Source organism: Camelus dromedarius, chromosome X, assembly GCF_036321535.1.
Source record: "Camelus dromedarius isolate mCamDro1 chromosome X, mCamDro1.pat, whole genome shotgun sequence".
NCBI classification, from domain to species: Eukaryota; Metazoa; Chordata; class Mammalia; order Artiodactyla; family Camelidae; genus Camelus; species Camelus dromedarius.
Genome location: NC_087472.1, coordinates 13953459 through 13980471, shown reverse-complemented (window position 1 = coordinate 13980471; position 27013 = coordinate 13953459). Strand labels below are relative to the sequence as shown.

Sequence of the window (27013 nt, the reverse complement as noted above, 5' to 3'; positions counted from 1 at the left end):
CCGTCAATAATCACTTATTTATGTTTACCTCATATCTCCCAGTGCAATTTCAATCTATTTTTCTATTACTCTGTAGATACAGAGAACAGATGGTCAGTGCTCTCCTTAATAACCTTCCTGAGAATGGAAGATCACCACTGAAGCCCCTCCTTCTTAGGTGGCACTATTCTTGACCAAAGGGTTCCAAACTCTTCATTGTTTTGCACGTTTCACTTTTGAGTCAATTATTTCATTTGCACTACATTAGATATTTTGAAAACAGTGTTTTTCTTTGAAAATGTGACACATACAGATGATTATAATTCTAACAGTACAAAAGCATATGCAGAGAAAAGTAAGTAAGTAAGTTTCCCTTCCATCCAAGACCTCTCAGTGTCTTTTTCTAGAATCAGCTATTCTCACTAGAGTCTCCTTCTAGAGAATTTTCTTACCATAGCCAAGTTTATATAAATTCATTCTCCTCTAAATTCTTTTTCAATTCAACAAATGTTCATTAAGCACCTACTATGTGCCAGGCCCTGTGCTAACTCCTGGGGCAGAGCACGAGGAGAACAGAGATGTGCTTTTCTGTCTTTAGGGAAGAAAGGCATAGTCATTCATTCATCACATCTCCATTGAGTGCTCCCAAAGTATGAACCACTGCAGAACTTGGAACCCTTGCCCTTCCACAGCTCAGAGTGTATGGAGTTGAGAGGCAGCCCAATGAGCAGGCATAGTGTGAAAGATAAACCACTGCCAGGAGAGCATCAAGATGATCCTTAGCAATTGCCCCACATCCCCTTGTAAGCTGTGTGGACCCATATGGGGAGCAGGCCTCGAAAGCCAAGTGGAAAGGAGTGGAGTTCTTGGCAAAAGCAGCAGCACTGGAACCCTTGCCAGGCCCTGGGCTAAGCCCTTTACACACACTGTCTCATGTAATCTTCACAGTGATATGAGGTGAGTACCTTTATCCACGTTTTACAAATGAGGACACTGGGGGCTTCAAAGATGTTAGGGAGCTGGACCTGAATCACACAATTGAGGTTCAAACTCAAGTCCATCTTTTGCAAAGCGTGGGCTCTCAAACACTATCTTTTTTTTTTTTAAATTGAAGTACAGTCAGCTACAGTGTGTCAATTTCTGGTGCACAGCACAATGTCCCAGTTATGCATATACATACATATATTCATCTTTACATTCTTTTTCATTAAAGGTTACCACAAGATACTGAACTGAATATAGCGCCTTGCTCCATACAGAAGAAACTTGTTTTTTTTAAATCTGTTTTTATATATAGTGGCTAACATCTGCAAATCTCAAACTCCCAAATTTTTCCCTTACCACCCCTTTGCCTGGCAACCATAAGATTTTTACTACGTCTGCGAGTCTGTTTCTGTTTTGTAGATGAGTTCATAGTGTCCTTTTTTTTCCCTTTTATTTTTAGGATTCCACATATGAGTAATATCATATGGTATTTTTCTCTCTCTTTCTGGCTGACCTCACCCAGAATGATGATCTCCAGGTCCATCCATTTTGCTGCAATTGGCATTATTTCATTCTTTTTTATGGCTGAATAGTATTCCATTGTATAAATATATCACAACTTCTTTATCCAGTCATTTGTCGATAGACATTTAGGTTGCTTCCATGTATTGGCTATTGTATATAGTGCTGCTATGAACATTGGGGTGCATGTATCTTTTTGAATTAAGTTTCTCTCTGGATATATGCCCAGGAGTAGGATTGCTGGATCATATGGTAAGTCTATTTTTAGTTTTTTGAGGACTCTTCATATTATTTTCCATAATGGCTGCACCAAAATACATTTCCACCAGCAGTGTAGGAGGGTTCTCTTTTCTCCACACCGTCTCCAGCATTTATCAACTGTAATCTTTTGAATGATGGCCATTCTGACTCATGTGAGGTGATACTTCATGGTGGTTTTGATTTGCATTTCTCTGATAATTAGGGATCTTGAGCATTTTTTCATGTGCCTACTGGCCATTTGTATGTCTTCATTGGAGAATTGCTTGTTTAGGTCTTCTGCCCATTTTTGGATTGGGTTGTTTGTTTTTTTCCTATTAAGTTGCATGAGCTCATCTACCATCTTGATCACAGTTTCTGAGCTTGGGAGTGAGTAATGGATGATTCTGATACACCCCTTCCTTCCCCTTGTCCCCATGGAGAACCTACAAATAATAGGTTGACTCAGTCTCTTTTTAGAGTGACTTTTTCCATTTAAGGTGTGAGGTGTAAAGGAAAATGCATTGGTCTGGGAGTCAGGAGCCTTGGTTCTAGCTCCCGCTCTGCCTCTCATAATCTCTATGACCTTGAGCAAGTCCATTCTACCCTGTGGACCTCAGGGTCCTGATCTTGGGAGGGCAGAGGGTGGCAGAAATCATCTCTGGATGGTTGATGGGATTTGATCTTTCCATCATCCCAAAAGGGCTGTAATGATACCTCTGGGGCAAAAACTACATCCCCTATCTTGAGAATGACATAAAAGCAGCTCAGTAAATCTACTTATATTTGAGGTGATGTGAAGAATGGATCTGCAGTGAGGGTAAATAGCTAGCTTCCCCTTTCTGACAGTGTGAGATGTCAATATGTTAACACTTCCTTGGCCTCTGCTCTCTGCTCATAGTTCTGAACCCCACTGCCCCCTCTTCCCCATTTTCTCAATAAAATGAAATGAGCTTGAGTTAAGTAAGCAAGTACCTGTTTAGTAGAGCCAATTTAATTAAAGCCATAATCAACTAGCAACTGAAGAAATCATTAGAGAAAACTGGGAAAGAGCTCTAAAATTAATAAGTTATTGCAGGTGTGTAATAACCCGAGAACTTTGCTCATGCTGATTTCATGCTCTGGAGAGCAGCCCCATGACGTACTACAAGCCACGAAAAGAGGATGTGCCCCGGCCAGGAAGCCCCATAAAGCTAAGAGCAGAGAGGCTGGTCTGGTCCACAACGGAAGGTGACTGAGGCATGGCCAGCAGATAATGAGCCTCCTGCTTTTTTGCTCATTTCATTTTACATCAAACGTGGGGATTCAGAGACCAGATCTGATCTTTGGAAAAGCAAATCCTTCTTCTGGACCCCACAGTGACACAGGAGTGGGAAGCTAAAGGAGTCCAGTTCTCAGGTAAGTGTTTTCCTCTCTTCTTTCTTTCTTTCTTTCCTTTTCTCCACTTCCTTTAAATTTCTTTAAATTATAAAAGCAACAGAGATTCATCATTAAAAAAAAAAAACCCAAATTGCATTTAATTGTATGAGGCATAAAAGTCCTTAACCTCTTCCCTCCCTTTCTCTCTTTTCCTTTTCTTCCTTCCTTCCCTTCTTTCTTTTTTTTTTTTTCAATTATGAAAGTAATGCATGCTCACTGTAATCAAACAGCACAGAATGGTATGAGGGATGCAGGAAAACTATTTAATTCCCATTCTTCCTTCCTATCTCTCTCTTCTCCTTCCTTCCTGTTTTCCATCCCTTCCCCTCTCCCTCTTCCCTCCCTCCTTTTCTTTCCCCTTTCCTTCCATTTTCAAAATTACTTAGGTAACATATGATAACTGCCAAAGAATCGAGCAGTACAGAATTGTATGGTATATAAATGAAAAGTCCTCCATCCCCACCCCCTCTTCCCCAACCCACCTTTTCATGCCTGATAGACATATTATAGACTTACCTTATTCCTTTTAATGGCTGCATAGTATTCTGTAGTGTGAATGCCCCATGATTTATTTATCAGGTGTGAGGTAAGTTTATGAAACATACCTTGGAATTGTTATAAAAGTTTAGAGGAAATGCAAGGAAGGTACGAATTGGATTGTTTGCTGCTGAAAATTCTATTTTATAGATAGCAATCATATCCATTTCTATAGCACTTTATATTCTGAAAATTGCCTTTGAAATATCACCTCATTTGATCCTCTTTTAGAGCAGCTCTGGGAAATAGGCAGATTATTATCTCCATTTTTACAGATAAGGAAACTGAGGCCCAGGAAAATGAAGAAACAGAAATACAGGCTCAAAGCTAGTTATGGATTCTCAGCCTGGTCCTCTTACAGCACTGTAAATTTAAGCTGCATTTCATCTTGCAAGTCGTAAAAGATTTAGACATTCTTTTACTTCTAAGCTTGTAGTTTAGAAAATCCATCCAAGTCATACAAATTCCCTTATTATTCTAATGAGAGTGGCAGTAGAACACTTGGTAAATATGAAGAGCTTTATTAATGGCTGGCACTCATAGCGAGCCCAAGACTCATTTGGTTTCCTAATTGGTTTCTGTTACTTTAAATGTAAAGTGAGTCTGTTTGCTCCCAATCCTGTTTAGAAGTGGAAAGAAATACAATATGTTGCATTATTCTATGGGGAAAAATGTTTAAATCAGTAGTAAATCATTCAGAAGTGTATTCTATTTAAAATCAGAAAATGCCCATCAGCATCTTACTGCCAAGCTCCTGTAATACGTTTCCGTGGGATTTGTAGTTTTAATACCATTTTAGTTGGAGAAAGGGGGACTCCCAGTGTGTCTCCCAGATCAGCAGTTTTAGTTATGATTACTTAAGGAGAGAAGCTGGGTAGACATAATGAGATGGTCAGATCGGCTTTATAATTTGAAATGAGATGCTAAATCGATCTGCTTTAAAATTAGAAATGATTTGATGAGTTACTTTTGTCAATAAGATCTTCTCGCATAATGCTTCTTCCACAAAGTTTAGGGTCATTAAAGCTGCCAGTTGTTGGGCTGAAGTTGTGTGCATTATGGTTGAATACATCACATTGTGTAATTATGCATTTAATGACTGTCTTCCTCTCTGGGCTAACAACTGCTTCATGAGGGCGAATATCTCTGAGTTGTCTTCCCAGCGCTGTATTTCCAGTGTGAAACACAGTGTCCGGCACAGAGTAGGCACTCAACAAAATGTGTTAAACGGAGATGCAAATAAATCCATTGGTGAGGTTGTAGCCAGGCTCAGGCAGGCGTCTATATTGTGGCTGGTTGACATGGCTTTAAGCAGTAGGGAAAAGCCTAGCGTGGGATGCAAAGCAGTATGGTCACACGCACTTGGAAATCGTTTGTTCTGAATCTGAGCTGGGCATATTTCTTTCTGAATGCAGGTTTAGACAATGAAAGAACACATCACATATCAGAGGCTTTTTGGATTGATTCTCATGTCGAGTTTGATCTTTCTGTCAGGTAAGAAAATGTATTTTTATTATCTCTTTCAATAGCTCATGTACAGTAGGTTACCGAAATAAGCCATTTGAAAAATTGCTGGTCCATATGTCTGTAGGACACGCTGTAGCTTCAGTAAATGAATCCATTCACTCAGGATTACTCACGACTGATGGAGACCTGGCCCTCAATTATACAGTATCTTGGACTACTATCTTTGACATTTCTTAATGAAACTCTGAAAAGCCATTTGGTGGCTAATGCACACCTAACCAAAGTGTTGCATTTTCTTTTCTTTTTTGGGGGGGGGTAATTAGGTTTATTTATTTATTTATTAATTTAGTTTTTTTTTTTTTTTAATGGAGGTACTGGGGTTTGAACCCAGGACCTCATGCATGCTAAGCAGACACTCTGCCACTGAGCTATATCCACCCCCTGTGCTTTGCATTTTCTTAGGCTGTTTTCTCTTAGGCATAATGCTTTATTTAAAGCTCCCAGGAGCATTAGGATATCGTCTTTCTCCATTATACATATATGGCAACAATCATAGAATATAGACGGGAAACTGAGGTGTGCTAAAAGCTGGTCACTGACTCACAGTGACAAACAGGCATCTATCTGTTCTGGGAGACCCAGCCCTTGCCTAGATTCTGTGACTGGAATGGGGATAGAGTCTGTCTTTGTTTCTATTCTGCAGTAAATAGGTGATTGAGACAGTTCAACTGAAGTAGCTAGTGATTTGGAGACTTGAGAACAAGGTTGTCTTGAAAGACTAAAATCCCATCCGTGTTAAATAAATTCAGTTGATGACGTTGCTCATTTAGCACATCAGTCTTTAGCTGAAAGGCCACACATGTCAATGAGTGAAATTCCTTGATGAAATAGACCCGGGGTTTAATTTGAACAACCCTCAGATTTGAGAGCTAATCTTCTGGAAATATACCAAATCATCATCACCATCAACAGCTAACACTGACAGGTGTGTGTAAGTCCTGATGGGAGACCATGTTTCTTATAACAAATTTGAAATGGGACCTATGGGGACCTATTTGCTGAGTTAATAAGTTAATGCAGTTAATGATGGTGGTGGTGTACATGACACAAATTCTAAGTGGATTTTTTTGGGTAAAGGGCATGGGGCATGGATAAGAGGGATCTAGGAACAGAGGGATCTACAAGTCTTTACTGTATCATGGAAGGAAAAGTGGAAGGGTGTCTGATATTGAAAGGTTAGAATGGGTTTTGTAAGGAATGTCATTGGTCAATGAAAATTACGATAGATGTGCAGATTTTAAACCTTCAGAGGTCACTTTAAAGCAGTCCCAGGTTTTCCAGACTGAATCTCAAATCCCCGAGTCAAGGAAATAATTTCTTTTAGGTTATCAAACAATTAGGTCTAATTGTCCTTTGGCTGGTGAGAAATTCATCATTTTCTTTCTCGAAAAAAATTTGGTTCTTGAAACAATGGTTCACTCCCCTTCAGGCTCCAGACTGTGAAGGTCATTGCGGGAGAGCAAGGGCCAAGCCTAGATCAGGCAGAGGGTGATTCAGATGCTGTCACTGGATGAAGCCAGAGTGTGGCGCAAAACCATGTCTGTGGAGGGAATACCAAGGGTCAGGAAAAGCAACCAGATCTCTCATAAGGACTAAAGGGTGAGAGCAGTGCCAGCAAGAAGGGAGGAAGACTGAGGTCAGGAATTAATAGTTGCAGAATGGAGCGGGGGTAAGGAATAAAGCAGAAATAGCCTCTCACCTCCCTGCTTTTACTCTTGCTCTGCGGTAGCCTGTTCTCAACACAGCAGCCAGGGCAATCCTTCAATGGATCAAGTCAGATCACATCACTCTTACTCAAAACTTGCCAATAGTTGCCAGTTGGTGCTCAACGACCACTGGGGAGGAGTAGGTAATTCCTCTACTCTTAATCCAAGAAGAACTCTTGGCAGGCTACATACATGGTCAGCAACCTGCTTACCGGAAGAGGGGACGTGTTGGATACCTCTGTGACTGGTGACTGGTGACTGGTGACAGAAAGGATGCTCAAAGTTGGATGCTTCTATATATGACAGGTCTGGTTTATCTAAAGGTTAGTTGGTTACTCACTAGACCAGTTGGAAGTAGAGGCAGTGGATGGCAGTAACTCCGGGTCTCTGTGGTTGTCCACATTATGGCCATGGTGATGTGGGTAGTGGAACTCCCCAGGATCAAGCACCTATCTGCTATATCTACTCAGCCATGAGTCTGCTAGATGAGGACCTGGTCTTCATCTTTTCAGTGCTCCTGGACATTCTTTTGCAAGGATCGGTGATACTAAGAGCCAGAACACCTTTTGCTCAGGTAAAGGTTTCATATAATATGGAAATGAGCATTTGCTCCCTCCCCGTTTATGAGTGAGTAATGACATCTCCTAGTTGAGGCAGGCATGGTGTACCCTCAGCAGAATGCTCACCTTCAGAATGAGCAGATTCTCCACAGTATAAATACAGCCAATGCCTCTGGTGGGCCCCTTCCCCGACATCTGCTCTGCTTCCTCTCTCTCCTCCAATAGGAGATTTCACCAAGATGTTAGCTGGGCCTTGAGCCTTATGGAGTATTATGAGTTGAATTGTGTCCCCCAAAATTAATAGGTTTAACTCCTAACCCTCAGCACCCCAGAATGTGTTCATATTTGGAAATAGGTTGATACAAATGTAATTAGTTAAGGAAAGATGAAGTCACACTGGAGGAATGTGGGCCCCTAATCCAGCATGACTGGTGGTTCTTATAAAAAAGGGACATTTGGACACAGACAGGCACACAAGGAGAAAGCCATGTAAAAACAAAGGCAGAGATTGAGGTGATGCCACAGAAGCCATGGAACACCACACAGTGCCAGGAAACCACCAGAAACTAGGGGAGAGGCATGGAACAGATTTTCCCCTGAGCCCTCAGGAGGAAACAACCCTGCTGACACTTTGCTCTCAGACTTCTAGTGTCCGGAACTGGGACAGAATCTATTTCTGTTGTTTGTGGTACTTTGTTGCAGCACCTGAGCAACGAATACACTCAGACACTGGTATGTCTGATGATCAGGGTCCCTGGACCAGAAATCTTGGATAAAGTAAAGGAAAACAGGTCACCTCATGGGGGAGAAACAGTGACCAGGTCATGATCACAGTGCTGCACGATGGACGAACATTATTTGTCCACTCCGCCTAAGGTGGTGCAGGGCAGTGCACCTAGAATCTCAGCCCCCTAACCTTTGATACATTTTCATCTTTCAAGGAGAAACTGCCAAGAGAGGACAGAAAAACAAGTATAGAATATATCTGATGATTACTAATGCTGTCTTCAGAAAATAAAGGGACTTTACTGACAAAAAAAATCATATGGAATGTCTGTCTCTTGGAGTTCTAAGCTTTTTACTCACTAACTTTTAAGATGAATTTATTAATTTTGGGGTCTGATAGGGAGAGGGAATGCTCTCCTGATCTTTTGCCGAAAGTTCTCTAAAACAAAGGGCAGGGCCCAAATTCATTTTGCAGTTCAGAACCTCTTATCTTGTGTAGGGTGCTTCACCCACATCTCTGATACTTTTGTACTAAGGACAGCTTTCCATCTGTCCACCCATCAGCCTCCAACTCAGTGCCCTAATATAGGGCAAAACCATTATATTCAGTAAATAGTGATAAAGGACCTACTATGTGCCAACCATTATGCTCAGAGCTGGAAACCGGCAGTAAGGGCCAAGACTCCAGTTATGCTACTATGCTGAAAAATCAGATAATACAAAATTCAGAGCATTCTGGGAAAACCTGGCTTTGTTAATGGCCAATCAATTCAATTCTGCTTAAAAATTGCTTAAGATTGGCATCATCAGGCAAAGCAGCTTTGGAATTTAGCAAAAAGTAAAATAAAATTACGTATTGAGTAACTATTGTGGCAAGAGTATTATTTCCCCCCAGGCTTTGCCAGAGAAAGCCCTGGGGCATAATCTTTCCCTGTATCTGTCTGCTAGAGTGAAAAAATGGTAGCTGGCAGATAAAACATCATGAGAAAAGAAAACTACACACCAATATCCCATATAAACCTAGATGAAAAAATTCTTAACAAATTATTGCAGACTAAATCCAGCAGCATATTAAGAGGGTTATCTACCCTGACCAAGTAGAATTTTTACCAAGAATGCCAAGGTGGTTCAACATATAAAAATTGATCTATCAATGTAATACACTACATTAATAGATTGAAGGGGGAAAAATGATGATCTTAATTGATGCAGAAAAAAGCATTTGACAAAATCCAGTGCCCTTCATGATAAAAGCACTCAACACACTAGAAATAGAAGGGAACTTCCTCAACCTGTAAAGGGCATCTATGAAAACCCCATAGTGAACATCATACTTAATGGTGAAAAACTAAAAACTTCTCCCTAAGATCAGGAACAAGCCCAGAATGCCCACTGTCATCACTTCTATTCAATATTAAGCTGGAAGTTCTAGCCAGAGCAACTGGGCAAGAAAAAGAAATAAAAGACATTCAAACTGGAAAAAAAATGAAGCAATCTTTAGTCACAGATAATATGATCTTACATAAAGAATATTCTAAAGAATCTGAAGAAAAGATATTTCAGCTAACAAACAGATTCAGCTAAGTTGCAGGATACAAGACCAATGCAGAAAAATTAGTAGTATTTCTATGTGCTAACAGCAAACAATCTGAAATGAAGTTAAGAAAACAACTTCATTTACAATATTATCTAAAAGAACAAAATATCTAGGAATAAATTTAATGAAAGAGGTGAATGACTTCTCCACTCAAACCACAAACATTGCTGAAAGAAATTAAAGAAGACCTAAATAAATGGAAATGATCCCACATTCACAGATTTAATATTAAGATGGCAATATTCTCCAAAGAGATCTATAGATTCAATGCAAACTCTGTCAGAATCCCAATGGTCTCTTTTACAAATATGGAAAAGCCAGTCCTACAATTCATATGGAATTGCAAAGAACACTGAATAGCCCAAACAACCTTGGGAAAAAAAAACAAAGTTGGAGGACTCACACATCCTGATTTCAAAACTTACTATAAAGCTACAGTAATCAAAACAGTATGTTATTAGCATAAGGACAGACATAGATTAATGGAACAGAATTGAGAGTCCAGAAAGAAAGCCATAAAAGTATAGTCAATTAATTTTCCACAAGGGTGACAAGACCATTCAATGGGGAAAAAGAGTCTTTCCAGCAAATGCTGATGGGAAAACTGGATATGTAAACATACATCCATGGACACATGTATACATGCAAATATATGTAAACACATGTAAAAGAATGAAATTTGACCGCTACTTCACACCATATACCAAAATTAACTCAACATGAATGAAAGATCTAAATGTAAGAACTACAACTATAAAACTCTTAGAAGAAAGCATAGAGGTAAATCTTCATGACCTTGGATCTGACAATAGATTCTTAGAAATGACACCAAAAGAACAAGCAGCAAAAGAAAAAATAAATTGGACTTCATCAAAATTAAAAACTTTTGAGCATCCAAGACACTATCAAGAAAGCTAAAAGACAGCCAACAGAATGGGAGCTATATGCAGGTCGCATATCTCATACGGTCCTAGTATCCAGAATATATAAAGAATGCTTACAGCTCAACAACAAAAAGACTAACAACCCAGTTAAGAAATGGACAAAGGACTTGAATAGACATTTCTCCAAAGCAAACATACACATGGCTAGTAAGCACATGAAAAGATGCTCAGTGCCATTAGTCATTAGGGAAATGCAAATCAAAACCACAATGAGATGCCACTCACACCCTCTAGAATGCTTTTTTAAAAATTCTTTTTTCTGGGGGTGGGTAATTACATTTGTTTATTTGTTTATTCATTCATTCATTCATTCATTCATTCATGGATATGCTGGGGATAGAACCCAAGACCTTGTGCATGCTAAGCACACACTCTACCATTGAGCTATACCCTCCCCCCAGAATGCTTTTAATACTAATTTTGAAAAACCAGGAAACAACAAGTGTTGACAAGGAGTCAGAGAAGTTGGAACCCTCATACGTTGCTGATGGGAATGTAAAATGGGGCAGCCCCTGTGGAAAACAATCTGGCTACTCAATAAGTTAAACTCAGAATTACTATACGACCCACTTCTAGGCAGATACACAAAAGAAATGAAAACATGTGTTCAAACAAAATGAATAGCATGTATGTTCATAGCAGCACTGTTCATAACAGTCAAAAGGCAGAAACAGCCCAAATACCCATTAACAAATGAATTAATTTTAAAAATGTGGTCTATCCATACAATGGAATATTATTCAGCCATAGAAGAGAATGAAGGACTGACACAGGCTACAACATGGATGGACCTTGGAAACATGATGCTAAGTGAAAGAAGCTAGACACAAAAAGTCACATATTGTAGTATGATTTCATTTACATGAAATGCCTAGAACAGGCAAATCCACAGAGGCAAAAAGCAGATTAGTGACTGCAAGGGGCTGAGGGGAGGGGCAAAAGGGGAGTGACAGCTTGATGGGTACAGGGTTTCCTTCCGGGATGATGAAAATGTTCTGGAACGAGATAGCAGCGATGGTTGTACGCCATCGTGAATGTACTAAATGCCACTGAATTGTACACTTTAAAATGATTAAAATGGTGAACTTTATGGTCTATGTATTTTCTCAGGACAAATACAATGGTGCCTGGCACTCCTAGGGGCTGTAACATAGCCGTTTAAATGAGGTTTATGATAAGTTTTTCCTAACACGGAAAACACTTATGTCATAACATAGAAACAAGCAAAACCCATGCACAGAAAAAGAAAAAAAAAATAAGCAAAGGAAATATTCTTAAGTGTTAAAGGTCTCTGGGCGGTGGGGTTCTGGCTGACTTCATTCTCATCTTTTTACTTTCTAATATTTTCCATTTTTTCTTTTAAAAAGCATGTGCAGTATCACTTTTATAAGGGGAAAAATACCTCTTTTTTAAGTGGGGGAAAACAGTCAATGTAATTTTGAATAAAAGGAAACAGGAGAGAGGCGAAGAGACACAGAGGAGCCAAATCAAGAGAGAACACGCTTCAGGGGAGCAATCACGTAATTTGAACTTGAAAATTGCCAGGGAACAGATGGCCGCGTCCAAGCAGACATCTGCAATGGATAGTTAAATCATATGCAAAGACACAAGTGGCCTTTGAAGCAGACCCTGGAGAGGCGCGGCAGACAACGCTGCTCGCCCGCCCGGCCAAACAGAAAGGCAAAGCTCCTGCCCCGCCTCGTCACAGCCCAGCCTCCTCCCAGCCCTGCTGGGGGTCTGGATGTGCTTGCACGCACGCGTGAGGGTGCAAAAGAGGTTGTGGGAGAAGAACGGGGCCTCTAAGAGTGACGAAGGCCAGCATGCAGCTGACATTTACCTGGGTCTCCGCGGTTTGGAAACTTTCTCACCTACGTGACCTAAACGTTAGTTATTGCGTCAGTTTCATACCTAACGTCCCTGCGAGGTAGGTGATTAGTACTCCCATCTTACTGTGAGGGACAAGGCACAGGGAAGTGGCCTGAGCTTGCTTACTTAACATTCATACAGCGCTCACTATATGCCAGGCACAGTCCTAAAACCTTTCACATGCATTCATTTCCCATGTTCACACAACTAGGAAGGGGCAGACCTGGGACTTAACTATGGCCTTTTGGACTCCACTGCACTACACTTCTGCTCAGATCTAAGCAGAACTTCCCTCTGCCTGCAGGACCTCAAGAATGGCCACAAGTGATTTTTTTCTTTCTACCTACCAATCGATCTATGTATCCACCCACCTTTATTTTTCTGATTATAAATGTAAAACACTATTTATAAAAATGCAAATATCACTGAAATAAGTAACACAGAAATTAAAAACCCCCCTCAATCTCAAACCTAGAGATACTCATTCTTAACTGTTTGGTGTGTTTTCTCCCAGATTTTTTTCCTAGTATATGCTAGCACACACATTTTTCTCTTATTTTTTAAATAGGATAATACTATATTTACACTTATGTAACTCCCATTTAACATAATATTAAGCCTTGGAAATCTCCCCATGACAGATCTACCTTGTTTGTTTTACTATTCCATTGTATAGAGGTAACAATTAACTAGTCACTTATTGATAGACACACAGATTTTCCTGTTTTTTCTCAATTACAAACAATGCTGCAATAAATATCCTGTACTTACATCTTTGTACACATGTATATTTGCCTAGAATAAATTGATAGAAATGTAATTGCTAGGTCAAAAGCATATACACAATTATATACAATTAAAATTTTCATAGATATTGGCAAATTGGCCTTCAAAAAGAAAAAGACTGTATTAATTGGTACTCCACCGGCAGTGTTTTAAAGTGACTTGTTTTGACACACATTACTCTATATAAAATAAACAACAAGGACCTACTGTATAGCACAGGGAACTATATTCAATTTCTTGTAATAACATATAATGGAAACGAATCTGAAAAGAAAATATATATTTGTATATGTATAATTGAATCACTTTGCCGTGCACGTGAAACTTACATTCTAAATCAACTACACTTCAATAAAAAATTAAAAAATAGAATGACTTGTTTCCCCATAGGCTTGCCAATGCTGGGTATTATCAGTCTAAAGTGTTATCATTCTAAAAGGTAAAAATGGTATCTTATTATCATTCCAATGTGTGTTTTAAAAACAGTGAGAAGCCATCTTTTTATATTTCTGATTTAGGAAGTTTCTTCTTCATGTCCTTTGACAACTGGTTTTATATTAGCATATTGCAGATGGTAGAGGCCCTTGTAGACTATGTGTGATTATGATACATTCTCTTTTAAGGGACAAATAAGCCCTGGAGATTTAAGCTCACCATAAAATCCATTCTTAAATGTTGTATATGATGTCATTTTGGAGGGCTGAACAGAAAAGCAATGTTAACCAACCATAATTGAGACTTGGGTTTCAGACCAATTATTGCCTTGTGAGATTAACTCTCGATTTATTAGCCACATGAATGATGATAAAATAATATAATCACAGAAGCCAAGGACAGAAATGAGCACTAGAAATAGCTCCCTGGCAGGTGGATGCTATGAGTTCTGGCACCTGGGTGCGTGTCTGTGCAGGTGAGTGTGTGTGTAGGCAGACACATATTTGTTTGCTTTGGGAAGATGTTCAGTGGAGGAATGGAGGGAGAGAATACTGTAGGGCTAGGGACTAGCTAGAAGCTTTCATTTGGGGACATCTCCCAGAAGCAGGGAAGTAGTCACTGCCTGTCAGCCTCTGTAGTGTGCGGTCAGTTTTACAGTGGCAGTCGCAACATTACACCCTTAATTCAGAGGAAGGTTGGCGTTCCATTCCGCCGTAAAGCTCTTTTTGGTCTGTCTTGGGTAGTGCTGGGACTAGAATTAGGCTGATTTTCGGCAATCCTCAGATATTTCTCTAGTGGCCTGTGTTGTGAGGTTTGCAATGGTGATAGTATCACAATTCATCCATAGATACCTATGAAACGAAGGGCACACTCAATTTAAATTTTCACAGACATTGCCAAATTGCCCACCAAAAGACTGTACCAATGGACGTGTCCTTCAGCAATGTTTTAGAGCATACAGCATCTCAATCTTCAAACAGTCTCGTAAGGTCAGTAGGTAGGAGTGTTACTTGCCATAGATGATAGAAATGGCCCTTAGAATTGTGTATGTATATGACCCTGTAGCCCTGAAATCCCATTTTACTGAAGCAAAGGTTGAGGCATCAGGAGGTTATGTTACTTGCTCAAAGTTACCCACTTTTTGAGCATCAGAGCCAGGATTCCAACCCACGTTGTCTGACTCCAGGGCCAATGGTAACCAGGCCCATGGCCATCTTGAGCCTCTTAAAGCTACTACAGCCCCCTTACTGAGGAAATGGAAGGAGGGAATCAGGATACACCCCGGCAGGGCTGTTGCTCCCAGTCCTGAATGCAAACAGAAGCCCCGCAGCTTCGCTGTTGTCCATCTTTCAGGCCCCTGTCAGTGCCTCAGTGAGAAGCAGTCTCCAGAGACAGAATAAATCAGGTAATTTGGCTCAGGAAAAGGCATTGGAGAAATAAATTGCTGTTGCACCGTGAATATAATAAGGCAGTTAGGTAGATGGAAATAGTCATCTTTTTATTATATGAATGAGGATCATGTGCAGCAAATTTTAAGTACAAGCTGCCTTTTCCTTGGTCTCCCCCCCACCCCCACCACTAGCCACACACTTCTAACTGCCTCCCCAAACTGTTCAGTTGGTGTGTGCTCTGGGAACACTAATCTAACTTTTCATATTAGCCCAGGCAAAATATAATTAGAAAGAAGCTCTTCTGCCTAAAAAAGGTCACATGTCAATGTCAAATAGAGATGATTTTTGTATATTTACTATTTTGGCTTACTTGTACCAGTATTGATTCATAATAATATTGTACAACCTGGATTTGACTATATGGCTAAAGAAGATGAGAAAATTGATTTTTTTTTTTGTTACTGAAATTTCATTTGTTTTCTCTTTTCCCTTCCCTTCCCCAAACATGGGCAGATGCACTTTCACTAAAAGGAAAAAGGCTGGACTTTTACAGAGGAGCTGACACCTATGTAAGCCTGGCTACCACCATTCCTGAACTCAGTCGATTCACCGTGTGCATTGACCTGGTATTTGTGGGTGGCAAATCAAGTGGTTGGATGGCCTTCTCCTATATTACTAATAACACCTTCCTGGGTAGAGAAGACATAGACCTTGGACTTGCAGGAGACCATCAGCAGCTAATAGTGTACAACTTGGGCAAGACCTTTTACATCCGTTACCAATTGACTCCATTTCAATGGCACACAATATGCTTGATATGGGATGGTGTGAAGGGCAGATTAGAGCTCTTCCTGAATAAAAAAAGGATACTGGTAATGATGGATCAACCACAACACTTGACGCCTAATGGGACTCTGGTTCTAGGACATTTTCTCAAGAAAGGGGACAACCAGGTTAAAAGCATGGTTCCTAGGTTCACCAACAGTTTGTACTACTTTCAACTTTGGGACCACATCCTGGAAAATGAAGAGTTTATGAAGTGTTTGAGTGGAAACGTGGTTAGTTGGGAAGAAGATGTTTGGCTCGTCAACAAGATCATTCCAACTTTTGACGTGAGACTGCGCTGCTGTGAGTAACTTAAGAATTGTCTTCCTTAGCAAGGGTACTAGTGACTTGGTACTCTTCTGCTCACTACTCCAAATAACCCACTCCTAGACCCAGGCTCTGTCTTCCTTGGAGGGGCTCAAGGTTGCGACAGTTTTGTTGTCTACTTTTTAACATAGAGCAAACAGTACTTTCTGCCCTGTATTTTGATATGATTTCAAACTTATACAAAAAATTGCAACAGGAAAAAGAAGCTCTGTATAGTCTTGCCCAGCTTCACTGACTGTTACATTTTCCCCACATGTTTTATCATTCTCCCTCTGTCTTTTTCTCTTTCCCTCTGCACAGACACACACACACACACACACACACACACAGTTTCTTAATAATTTGAGATTAAGTTGCAGACATAATGCCTCATTTCTCCTATGTGTAATTTCCTAAGAAGGACATTCTCTTCTATAACCACAGTACAGTTGTCAAAATCAGGAAGTTTAACATTGATACAATATTAATATCTAATTCATAGTCCATATTCAAATTAGGCAATTGTCTTAATAATTTCCCTTTTTCTCACTTGGTCCAAGAGCCAATTCAGGATCATGCATTGCATTTAGTTGTCTCTTTAGATTCTAATCTGGAAGGAATCCTTAGTCTTTCCTTGTCTTTCATGATGCCAGTTTGTTCCATTACCGGTGATGATAACTTTGATTACTTGATTCAATGATTGCTAGATTTCTCTGCTGCAGAGTTACTATTTTTTCCTTTGTAGTTTGGAATAGGTAATTTCCAGGGAGATATTTGGAGGCTGTGTCAATATCCTGTTTTTATGAAACTTTCACCCAGTAGTTTTACATCTATTGATGATTCTTGCCTCAATCACTTATTACTATGAAGCTTGCAAAATGATGATTTTTAAAACTCCATCATTTTTTCTACATTTATTAATTGGTATTCTATTGTAAGGAAGAGTGTTCTCTTCTTGCACATTTGCTTATTTATTCCTTCAGTTGTTTATGTGTTTATATCAGCATGAACTCATTGATTCTTATTTTATTCAATGGGTTACAATCTATTACTATCATTTATTTTCATGCTCAAACTGGCCCAGATTTGGCCAGTGGGAGTCTTCAATCTGGCTCTTGTGTCCTTTTGACACCTTCCAAGAATTTTTCAAGCCCTTCCTTACTTTCTAGCACAGCAAGATGTTATGGGCTCATCTTGTACTTTTCTCACTCAGCCCAAGAATCGGCCCAAGAATTTTACCAAAGAGCCACATTCCTCCTTTCAGTGGGGAATGGTATTTATAAACCCATTCATTTTTTTTTTTTGAAAGCAATGATGATGTTGAAGAACTGTTTGGAATGGAATTCTTGTAAGAAAACTGGGTTTTGGAATTACACATGTAATCTCCTCCTTCTTTACAGTTTTTAGGAGGAAATGCAAGATTGTTTTTCTCTCTGCAACCCCACTCTCCCCTCAAATCCAATCTTCTCCATCAGCAGCAGTCCTGAAGCCTGGGTAAAGTCAGTGATAATAGCATCAAGACAGGATTATTTTTCTCACTTTTGGAAATATTCACTTATTCTTGGAGGAATATTATTTACTGTTCTTATGGATTTGGGAAGTGGGTACCAAGAGAATGGGGGCTGCATCCATGCCTAATAGATGTGCTTTCACCAACAGTCTGGATTCTGTTTGAGTTAATGGAAGAGGCACATTCAGGGGGTTTGGGGGTTTCTGTGTTTCTTTGAGACCAGAGTAATGCAAAGGAACAGGAAAGCTGCTCCTTTGAGCTACTACCTGAAGGTATTTGGTTTTTCTATTTTCTAAAGACTTGAAAATAAAAGAGAAGAGTCCCAGCTAGCTCTGATTACAACACTGAACTAGGGACTAGTAGGTTAAGACTGGACTGCTCATTCAAAGCAGTTTAAAGTAACTTTATCTTTGATCTAAGGAACCAGAAGTATGGCTCCATTAAATCCATATGCTTAGCAGTTGTCTTTGAAAACCTAAACTGGCCAGTGAATTGCTGCGGCCTTTCCTACCGCTTTGCTGGTAAATGGCTAAATTGAACTGATGTGTTAAAGTGTTAGACAACCTTCATTTATTTTGCCCTTTTGTACACTTTTTTTAGTTTAAATTTTTCTATTGAAGTATAGTTGCTATACAATAGCATATAAGTTACAGGTATACAATATAGTGGTTCACACCTTTTAGAGTTTATACTCCATTTATAATTATTATAAAATATTGGCTATATTACCCATGTTGTTTTTGTACACGTTTTAATGTACACTCTATCTTCTTGGTCTGATTAAATCCTGGTAGGCATAATATACAAATAATACATACAATACAACAAACAAGCAAAAGTACTGCCTAGCTCAGGGAGCTATATTGATACCTTGTAATAGCCTATAATGAAAAAGAATATGAAAAGGAATATATATATATATATGTAAATCACTATGCTGTACACCAGAAATGAACACAACATTGTAAACTGACTATACTCCAATTAAAAAAAATCCAAACAAGTAAAAGAAAACACAACCTAAAATTACAGTCAGTAGAAGGAGTAGAGAATGTTATTTCTACTATTCGGGGTTTCTCCAAATGTTCTTTCCAAACCTTTGACCAGGGGTTTCTAACCTGAGGTCCAGAATGGCCTTGACGGGTGGGCAAAGCCCTTGAAATTGTATGCACCGTTCTAAAAATGCAAGGTGGATTTTTTTTTTCCTATAGAGAGTCTATAGTTTTCATCATATTCTAAAATAATATGATAATTGCTGCCTTTGACTAAGTTCTTGCCATTATCTCATTTTATAGATGAGGAAAGAGATGCTCTGATAGGTTCAGTAAATTGCTTAAGGTCACCCATCAAATAAGTAGTGGAGCTGGGATTTGAAGAAAAATTTGTCCGGTTGCAAAGCTCATATTCTTTTCACTTACACCTTGCAGGATTACCCCAAGGGAGTCTGGAGTCCCCAAAAGGTTAGGAGCCACTATTCTAGAAGCTTCCTTTGAAGGGAATTGCTGCTGCTGATAACCCACCTGGGGAAATTAGGCTACCAGCTGTAGTCATTACCTGCTCACCACTGCACATCTCAGAATTTCCTCTGCCTCCATCTTGCTGTATGACCTCTGGGAAAAAGAAGGCAATTATATGAATAAATAGGAGTGCTTTCAACATGTCTAGCTTCAGCCTTTGCCTAATAAATTGGTATTTATGGTCCACAGAAGGATTATGACCTTTAAAAATAAATTTTAATGAGCATATTGCTAGGTTACAAATCTCAATAAATCTATTTACACATAAATTATATATTATGTATTTATATATTCATGAGAACAAAGTTTTTGGGGAACATTTGCTGAAAACCATGATCCCTACCTGAGTTTAATAAACAAGTATTCACTATGGATGGAGATGTCGCAGGCATATTTAAACAGACCAGTGATAAATAATAATAACAGCAAAGGTGCTAGTCATTAGTCATTTAGTTTTGGAGTAGTTTTCAAGCATATTTTGTTTATTTTAAAAGGTTACAAATGGAATACACATGGTTGTGAATAAAATAAACTCAAACAGTACGAAAGTACATGACGTATAAAGTAAAACATACCCTGCATCCTCTCCACAGAGGTGTTTTTTTTTTTTTTTTAGAATTTTTTCTTGTGGATTTATAATAAGTGTGTTTATGTATGCATGGGTATGTATGGGTGTATATAGTTAAAAACCAAAAATAATATATGCATATGTACATATGGTTCTACAATTTGATTTATTTTAACTTAATATTATGATGGACATATTAGTACATTTATATCCACCTCATTGGTTTTGAGGGCTTCATATATATATCCATTGTATAGGTGTACTATGATTTATTTAACTAACTTACCATCAACGGGCATTTAAGTTGCTTCCAAATGTTTGCAGTTGCAAATAATTTTCTTGTACTCACATCTTGGTATGGGTGAGCTTGTAATTTCATAGAACATATTAAAAGTACAATTTCAAGAGAAAAGGATATAAGCTAGTATAATTTAAATTGATTTACCATTTTTGCTAGTGATTTTATTAATTTAACTATTCAGTAAAATGGATTTTTTAGTGTAAAAATAATAGACATGCACGGTCAAAATTTAAACAGTGCATAAAGATATACATGAAAAGTAAATGTTTCCTTTCTCTTCAATTCCTTATCCCAAGTACTTCTCCCTAAAAGCAATAATTGTTAACAATTTTTTATATATCCTTGCAGAAACAATTTAAAACTTGAGTTTGCATGTAAATATTCTTTTTCTTTTTCAAAGTTGGGATCATCATTATAGGCATAGTCCTCTGTCTCTTTTTTAATATTTAATAGTATATTTGGGATATATTTCCATGTCAGAAATACAGAGCTATCTGATTATTTTCAGTGGACTTTGAAGGTGTTTCCAGGTTTTAGCTGTGACAAAAGACTAATGTATTTTTAAAAGGAATGGATGGTGACAGGAATTTGTTGAAGTGACCATTAGGGACTGATCACAAGCTAAAATTCCTCTCTAGGTATGTTGAACATAATTTCCTAATCTCCGCTCAGACGCATGATCCTACAAAAAATTCATTCTGACTTGTGAAGGCATGAAGACGAGTCTTCCTAAAGATTAAATTAGATGAAATCACTCTTGGTTATGCATTTGTGAAATTCCTTCTTGGAAAAGAATGAAGTAACATGAATTGAGTCCATCCTGCAAAATCAAAACATAGGGTCCCTGTTTGTGTGGAGCTATTGATTTGCTGAGATTTATTAATTGATCTAATGCTCCAGCTGCTTTGAATTACTTTATACACGAACCATTCTTAAAAATATGCAGAGATTGATTATACAGTTTATGTAATTCCTAAAGCCTTTGTCTGGCCCGCTACTAAGCCCTCTACTCAGTTGTCAGCTCTGATAAGAAAGGCTCCATCATGATGGGCTCTTCTAGGTAAAAGGCAATCTGATTTTGCCCCTGTACATCAATTCTCTGTGCTATCCTCATTTTTCATCACGAAAGATAAGCAAGAGCTGTTTGTAGTTCCTTCAAACCCACTTATTTGTATTCTCCTGCACAGGGTGACACTCTCCTGTAGATTCAGAGATGGAAGCGCTAGCCTGTCTCTCTCCCAATCACAGGGTTCATTTTTCATGTCCTTGCCTGGAAACTGAATACAGACACCATTTGAGAAAAAAAATTTTTCTCGTCATCTTAAAGATGTTCATTTCATATTTTTTTCTACCCCACAGGCAGATGTGTCTCTGGCAGTTTCTGGTCACCATTATCTCTCACAAATCTAATAAACACACTCTGAATTATACTTCCAGAGGTCGTGATTGAAAGAAAAACCAGATGCAAAATGTGGCTAGAAAAACGCAGAGATTTAATATGAGGTGATATACCCAAATCACAAGCAGAATTTGGTACCTTAGCAAATGTTCCACTTAATATTCTGTTGGCAGGTACATCTGCAACAAAACGCCTCATAAATATTCAGCTACTCTATACCTCTGTCCTCCAGCTCCCAACGATTACAATAATACAATTTTGTCTAAAGTGAAGGAGCAAATGGCAATTAAGCCCACAGGCCCCTGTGGGTTAGCATGGGTTATCCCCACTTTATCGTACAGAAACAGTAACGTTCATGCAAATTATTTGTGCAAGTGATCACTTGTTCACAAATGGGAACAGAACCGATGTGGCAAAACACATTTGCAAGCCCTTCAAAGATGAAGGCCAGATGCCACGGCTTCTGTGGTCCCTCCAATACAAATGGATATTTAGTAATCGTTCAACTACCTGCACAGTGTGGGGTTTTTGCATTTGCGTTTTTTAAATGAAATTTTTCTCCAGATAATTGTAGATTCACACGCAGTTGGAGATCCCTTGTATACTTTGCCCAGTTTCCCCCAATGGTAACATTTTGCAAAGCGATAGTGTAACAATCAGAATATTGATATGGATACAGATTTCTCTTATTCAGATTTCTCTAGTTTTACTTGTACTCATTTGTGTGTGTTAAGTTCTATACAGTTTTATCACCTGTGTAGGTTTGCATGCCCACCAACACAGTCAAGATACTGAATGGTTTCAACACCGCAAGGATCCGTCAGGTTGCCCTTTAATAAACACACCCACTTCCCTCCCTCCCTTTCCCCCCACCTCTGCTTCCCATATCTCTGACCTTTGACAACTGTAACTAATCTGTCTGTCCTCTGTTTCTAAAATGTTGTCATCTCAAAAATGTTAATAAATGGAATCATACACTGTGTAACCTTTTAGGATTGGCTTTTTTTTTTTCCCACTCAGCATCATTCTCTGGAGAGTCATCCAGGTCGCTGTGTGTATCCATAGTTCATTTCTTTCCATTGTGAGTGGGATTCCATGGTGTGGATTTATCAATTTGTTTAGCCATTCACCTGTTAAAAGGTATCTGGACTGATTCTAATTTTTGGCTACTACCTAAAAAACCCTGCTATGAACATTTGTGTGCAAGTCTCTGTGTGAGTATAAGTTTTCATTTCTCTGGGATAAATGCCCAGGTGTGCAATCGCTGGGCTTTATGGTAGCTGCACATTTAGTTTTATATAAAACTGTCTGACTACTTTCCAAAGTGGCTGTACCATCTTATATTCCCACCAGCAATGTAGAAGTGATCCAGTTTCTCTGCATCCTCACCAGCATTGGGTGTTGTCACTATTTTTTAATTTCAGCCATTCTGGTAAGTGTATAGTGATGTTTCACTGTGGTTTTAATTTGCATTTCCCTGATGCCTAATAATGTTGAACATCTTTTCCTGTGATTATTTGCCGTCTATGTAACCTCTTCAGTGAACTGTCTAGTCATGTCTTTTACCTATTTTTTTAAATTGGATTTTTTTTCCCTCTGGAGTCTTGAGAGTTGTTTATATATTCTAGTCTTCTGTTGGACACATGTTCTGCAATTATTTTCTCCTAATCTGTAGATTACTCATTTATCCTTTTCATATGGGCTTTCACAGAGCAAAAGCCTTTAGTTTTTATGAAGTTCAATTTGTCAGTTTTTCTTTTTGTGGATCAAGCTTTTGGGATCAAGTCTAAAAATTCTTTGTTTAGTGTTAATTTTGTATCCTCCAACCTTACTGAACTCACTTTTAAGTTCCAGGAGGTATTTATTTTTAGGTTCCTAGGAATTTTCTACATGGACGATCACATGATCTGCAATGCCTTTTCTTTCTTTTTCTTTTCTTACTGGAATACCTCCAACTTTCAGGACTACGTTGAATAAGCTGACGTCCTTGCCTAGTTCCCAGTCATAGTGGGAAGACATTCAGCCTTTCACCATGATGGTTGATGTTAGCTGTAGGTTTCTGGGTGATGTTCTTTATCAAGTTGATACAAATACCCTTCATTCCTAACTTGCCAAGAGATTTTTTTCATGAATGGATGTGGGATTTTGACAAATGATTTTTCTGTATCAATTGAACACGTTTGCTAGCAACTGTAATTAATTGCCAGATTTAGAGTTTGGAAGAATCTTTGATTCCTATGGATCCTGGTTAAAAAGCTACTGACTTAAGATCGGATTGCTTTTACTTGGGATATGAGCGATTAATCAAGGAATATCGTTTCAGGGCATGGCTGTAATTTGGGATCCCCACTGGCTTTCAGTGCCTCCCTCAGCTTGCAAGGGTGCCTTCGTGTTTTGGTTTAGTACCGTAATGCTCTCTTCTAAATTTTATGTCTCACTGTTTATTTCTTTATTTATTTTTGTCTTGTGTGGAGGTAATTAGGTTTGTTTGTGTACTTATTTATTTTAATAGATGTGCTGGGAATTGAACCCAGGACCTCATGCATGCTAAGCACGCACTCTACCATTGAGCTATACCCTCCCCCTATGTCTTACTATTTTGAGTGATTGCTTTCTCTTGAGCTGTTCAGTATTTGCAGAACTTGACTTTTATTATCTGAGTTTGTCAATCTTTGGTTCTTTTAGGTAGAGTCTCTTATTTCTTCAGGGTTTGCGGTGGCATAGTGTAAATTGAGGGCACGCACTTATGGCTACTAGATGGGTACTAGATAATTGAAACACGAGCACCCACTGTCTTATTTCTTCTCTACATCGTTCACCGGTGGAAATCTCATCTTCTCAACACTGCACCTCTCTGGGCCTAATCTCTAAATAAGGGGAGGAAATACAGTCTTTAGGACAGTTCTAAAATTCTGTGATTTCATTAAGGAAGACTTGAGTCTTTATCAATACGAGTTTAGAGGGAAAACTTGAGATAGTAATCCCTCTGGGAAAAAACCTTTCATCTGAAAGATTCAATGGGAGGTTTGCTGAAATATACAAGTCCAGGCTTTAGGTTAAAATGAAAGTTGCATTATTTCCTAAGAGGTATCTGGTACTGAGAAATGTCAGCTGCTTGGCAATTTTGTTCAACTCATTTTTTTCTCTTTTTCTAAGTCTTGGGCTTCTTTTTGAGATGCTTACTGAAAGTGTTAATAACAATTAACAGCTATAGCTATAGCTGAAATTCTCCTTTTACTTGTAGTTATGGACAAATTTGAAGACAGAAAGCTTGAAAAATAAATCTTGTGCTGCTGAAATATACTGGTTTCTTGATACAGCCTAACAGAATGTGAATCTCTGGTCATTGAAAAAAGTACTTTTTATATAACTTTGAGTATTCTCTTTATAAATGTGTGTACTTTTGTCATCTCAGTTGCAGGTTTCTGACTGTCACTCATTCTACTTGCTAATGGTCACAAAATCCCAAAGAATATCCCACAGACATCTCAGAATTCCTACATATGCAAATTAAAAGTAATTTTAATGCTCAAGACAGTGAAACAAGCTCGTAGATTGTCTACACCATAATTATTCCTGCACCAGAGATATTATGCTTCCCAGGTAGATAAATTCAAAATGCTAATTTCCCAATTGTAAATATGCATGATTTCATTTTGGGCGATTTGAACTGGAGAAAAATTATGACTCAGTCTTGAATTTTACTATGCACCATTTTCACTTGGATGTTCCACCCATCATTTCAAATTCCACTTTCCTAAGCCTGAACTGGATGTTTTTCTTCCAAGTGAGGCTGCCTTTCCAATTTTCCTATATCTATGAATATCAGCACTTTTCTCCAGGTAGCCCAAAAGCAAAAGTTGAGTTCTCTGAGATTTCTCTGTCTTCTTCATCTCTTATACATCTTTGTAACAGAACCTGTCCCCATGCTATTCTCATCTCATTCCAAGCCATCATCATTTCCACTTGTTCAGTAAGCTTGTAAATATTTATTGGACATCTACCACGTGCCAGGCTCTGTGCTAGGCACTAGGGATACAATGGTGAATGAGCAAAGAAAGATGAGGTCCTTGTCCATACAGTGTAGTGAGGAAGACAGACATTAATAAGCACACACAAATGTAACACTGCAGCTGTGACAAGTACTATGAAGAAGGGGTATGTGATGTCAGAAGAGCCTAGAATAGATTGGTTTGACCTAGTTATGGAGGCAAAGGAAGACAGTCTTCCCTGAAGAAGTGATGCATGAGCTGAGATCTGAAGGATAAATAGAAGTTAATCAGCTGAAGAAGGGTGGGAAGATCATTCTATGAGAGGTGACAACACACACAGTGGTGTTGTAGTAAGAAAAAGAATGCCAAGTATTGGGGGAGTAAAACAGGGCTGATGGGCTGAAGGCCAGAAAACAAGGGAGAAACTTAGTACAAACTGAGCCTGGAGAGGTAGATAGGGACCAAACCATGCATAGCTTTATAGGCTCTGTTACTCTGTTAAGAAAGTTTTTTTTTTTTAATCCTATGAGTAATACAAAGCCACTAAAGGGAGCTGAGTTTGTGAAGGTGGTGTGTGTGATAAGATTGAATTTACATGTCAAAAAAAGATCATTCTGATTGCATTATGGAACAGGTTGGAGGGGCCCAAGAGCAGAGGCAGAATCTAGTTGGGAAGCTACTGTAGTAGTCCAGGTGAGAGACTGATGATGGTTTGGTCAGAGCGGTAAGTGATAAAGATGAATTTGCAGCATCATGGATGGACCTAGAGATTATCATGCTAAGTGAAGTAAGTTAGACAGAGAAAGACAAATATCATATGATATCACTTATATGTGGAATCTTAAAAAAATGACACAAATGAACTTATTTACAAAACAGAAACAGACTCATAGACATAGAAAATGAAATTATGGTTACCAAAGAGGGAAGGAGGGAAGGATAAATAAGGAGTTTGAGATTTGCAGATACATGCTGCTATATATAAAAGAGACAAACAAGGTCCTACTGTATAGTACAGGGAACTATATTCAATGAAAAAGAATATGAAAAAGATTATATATAAAAATGTATAGCTGAATCACTATGCCATACACCAGAAACTAACACAAAATTGTAAATCAACTATATTTCAATTAAAAATAAATAAATAAAATTTTCAAAAAGATGAAGAGAAACAAATGGAGTCAAGAGATATTTAGGAGATAAGATACATAGGACAAGATTATGGGTTGGCTATAGCAGGTGAAATAACATGAAGGAGACAGAGGGAGAGGGTTTTGGCTTGCACAATAGAATGTATGATGGAACCATTCACAGAGGGAATACTGAAAGAGGACCCAGTTTAGAGAAAGTTCAAGTTGAGGCATACTGAGTTAATG

General features: G+C 38.6%; 1 protein-coding gene across 1 annotated transcript in view; it reads left to right on the top strand.

Annotated features, from left to right (window-relative positions):
* Positions 1–5068: 5068 nt before the first annotated feature.
* The window catches only part of ADGRG4 (adhesion G protein-coupled receptor G4), an 82756-nt gene continuing 60811 nt past the window's right edge, over positions 5069–27013 (top strand). Inside the window, exons 1-2 of the mRNA XM_064482577.1 lie at positions 5069–5172; positions 15730–16344. Of these exons, the coding sequence (XP_064338647.1) occupies positions 5103–5172; positions 15730–16344 (685 nt within the window). The 5' untranslated portion in view covers positions 5069–5102. The remainder of the gene's footprint in view (positions 5173–15729; positions 16345–27013) is intronic.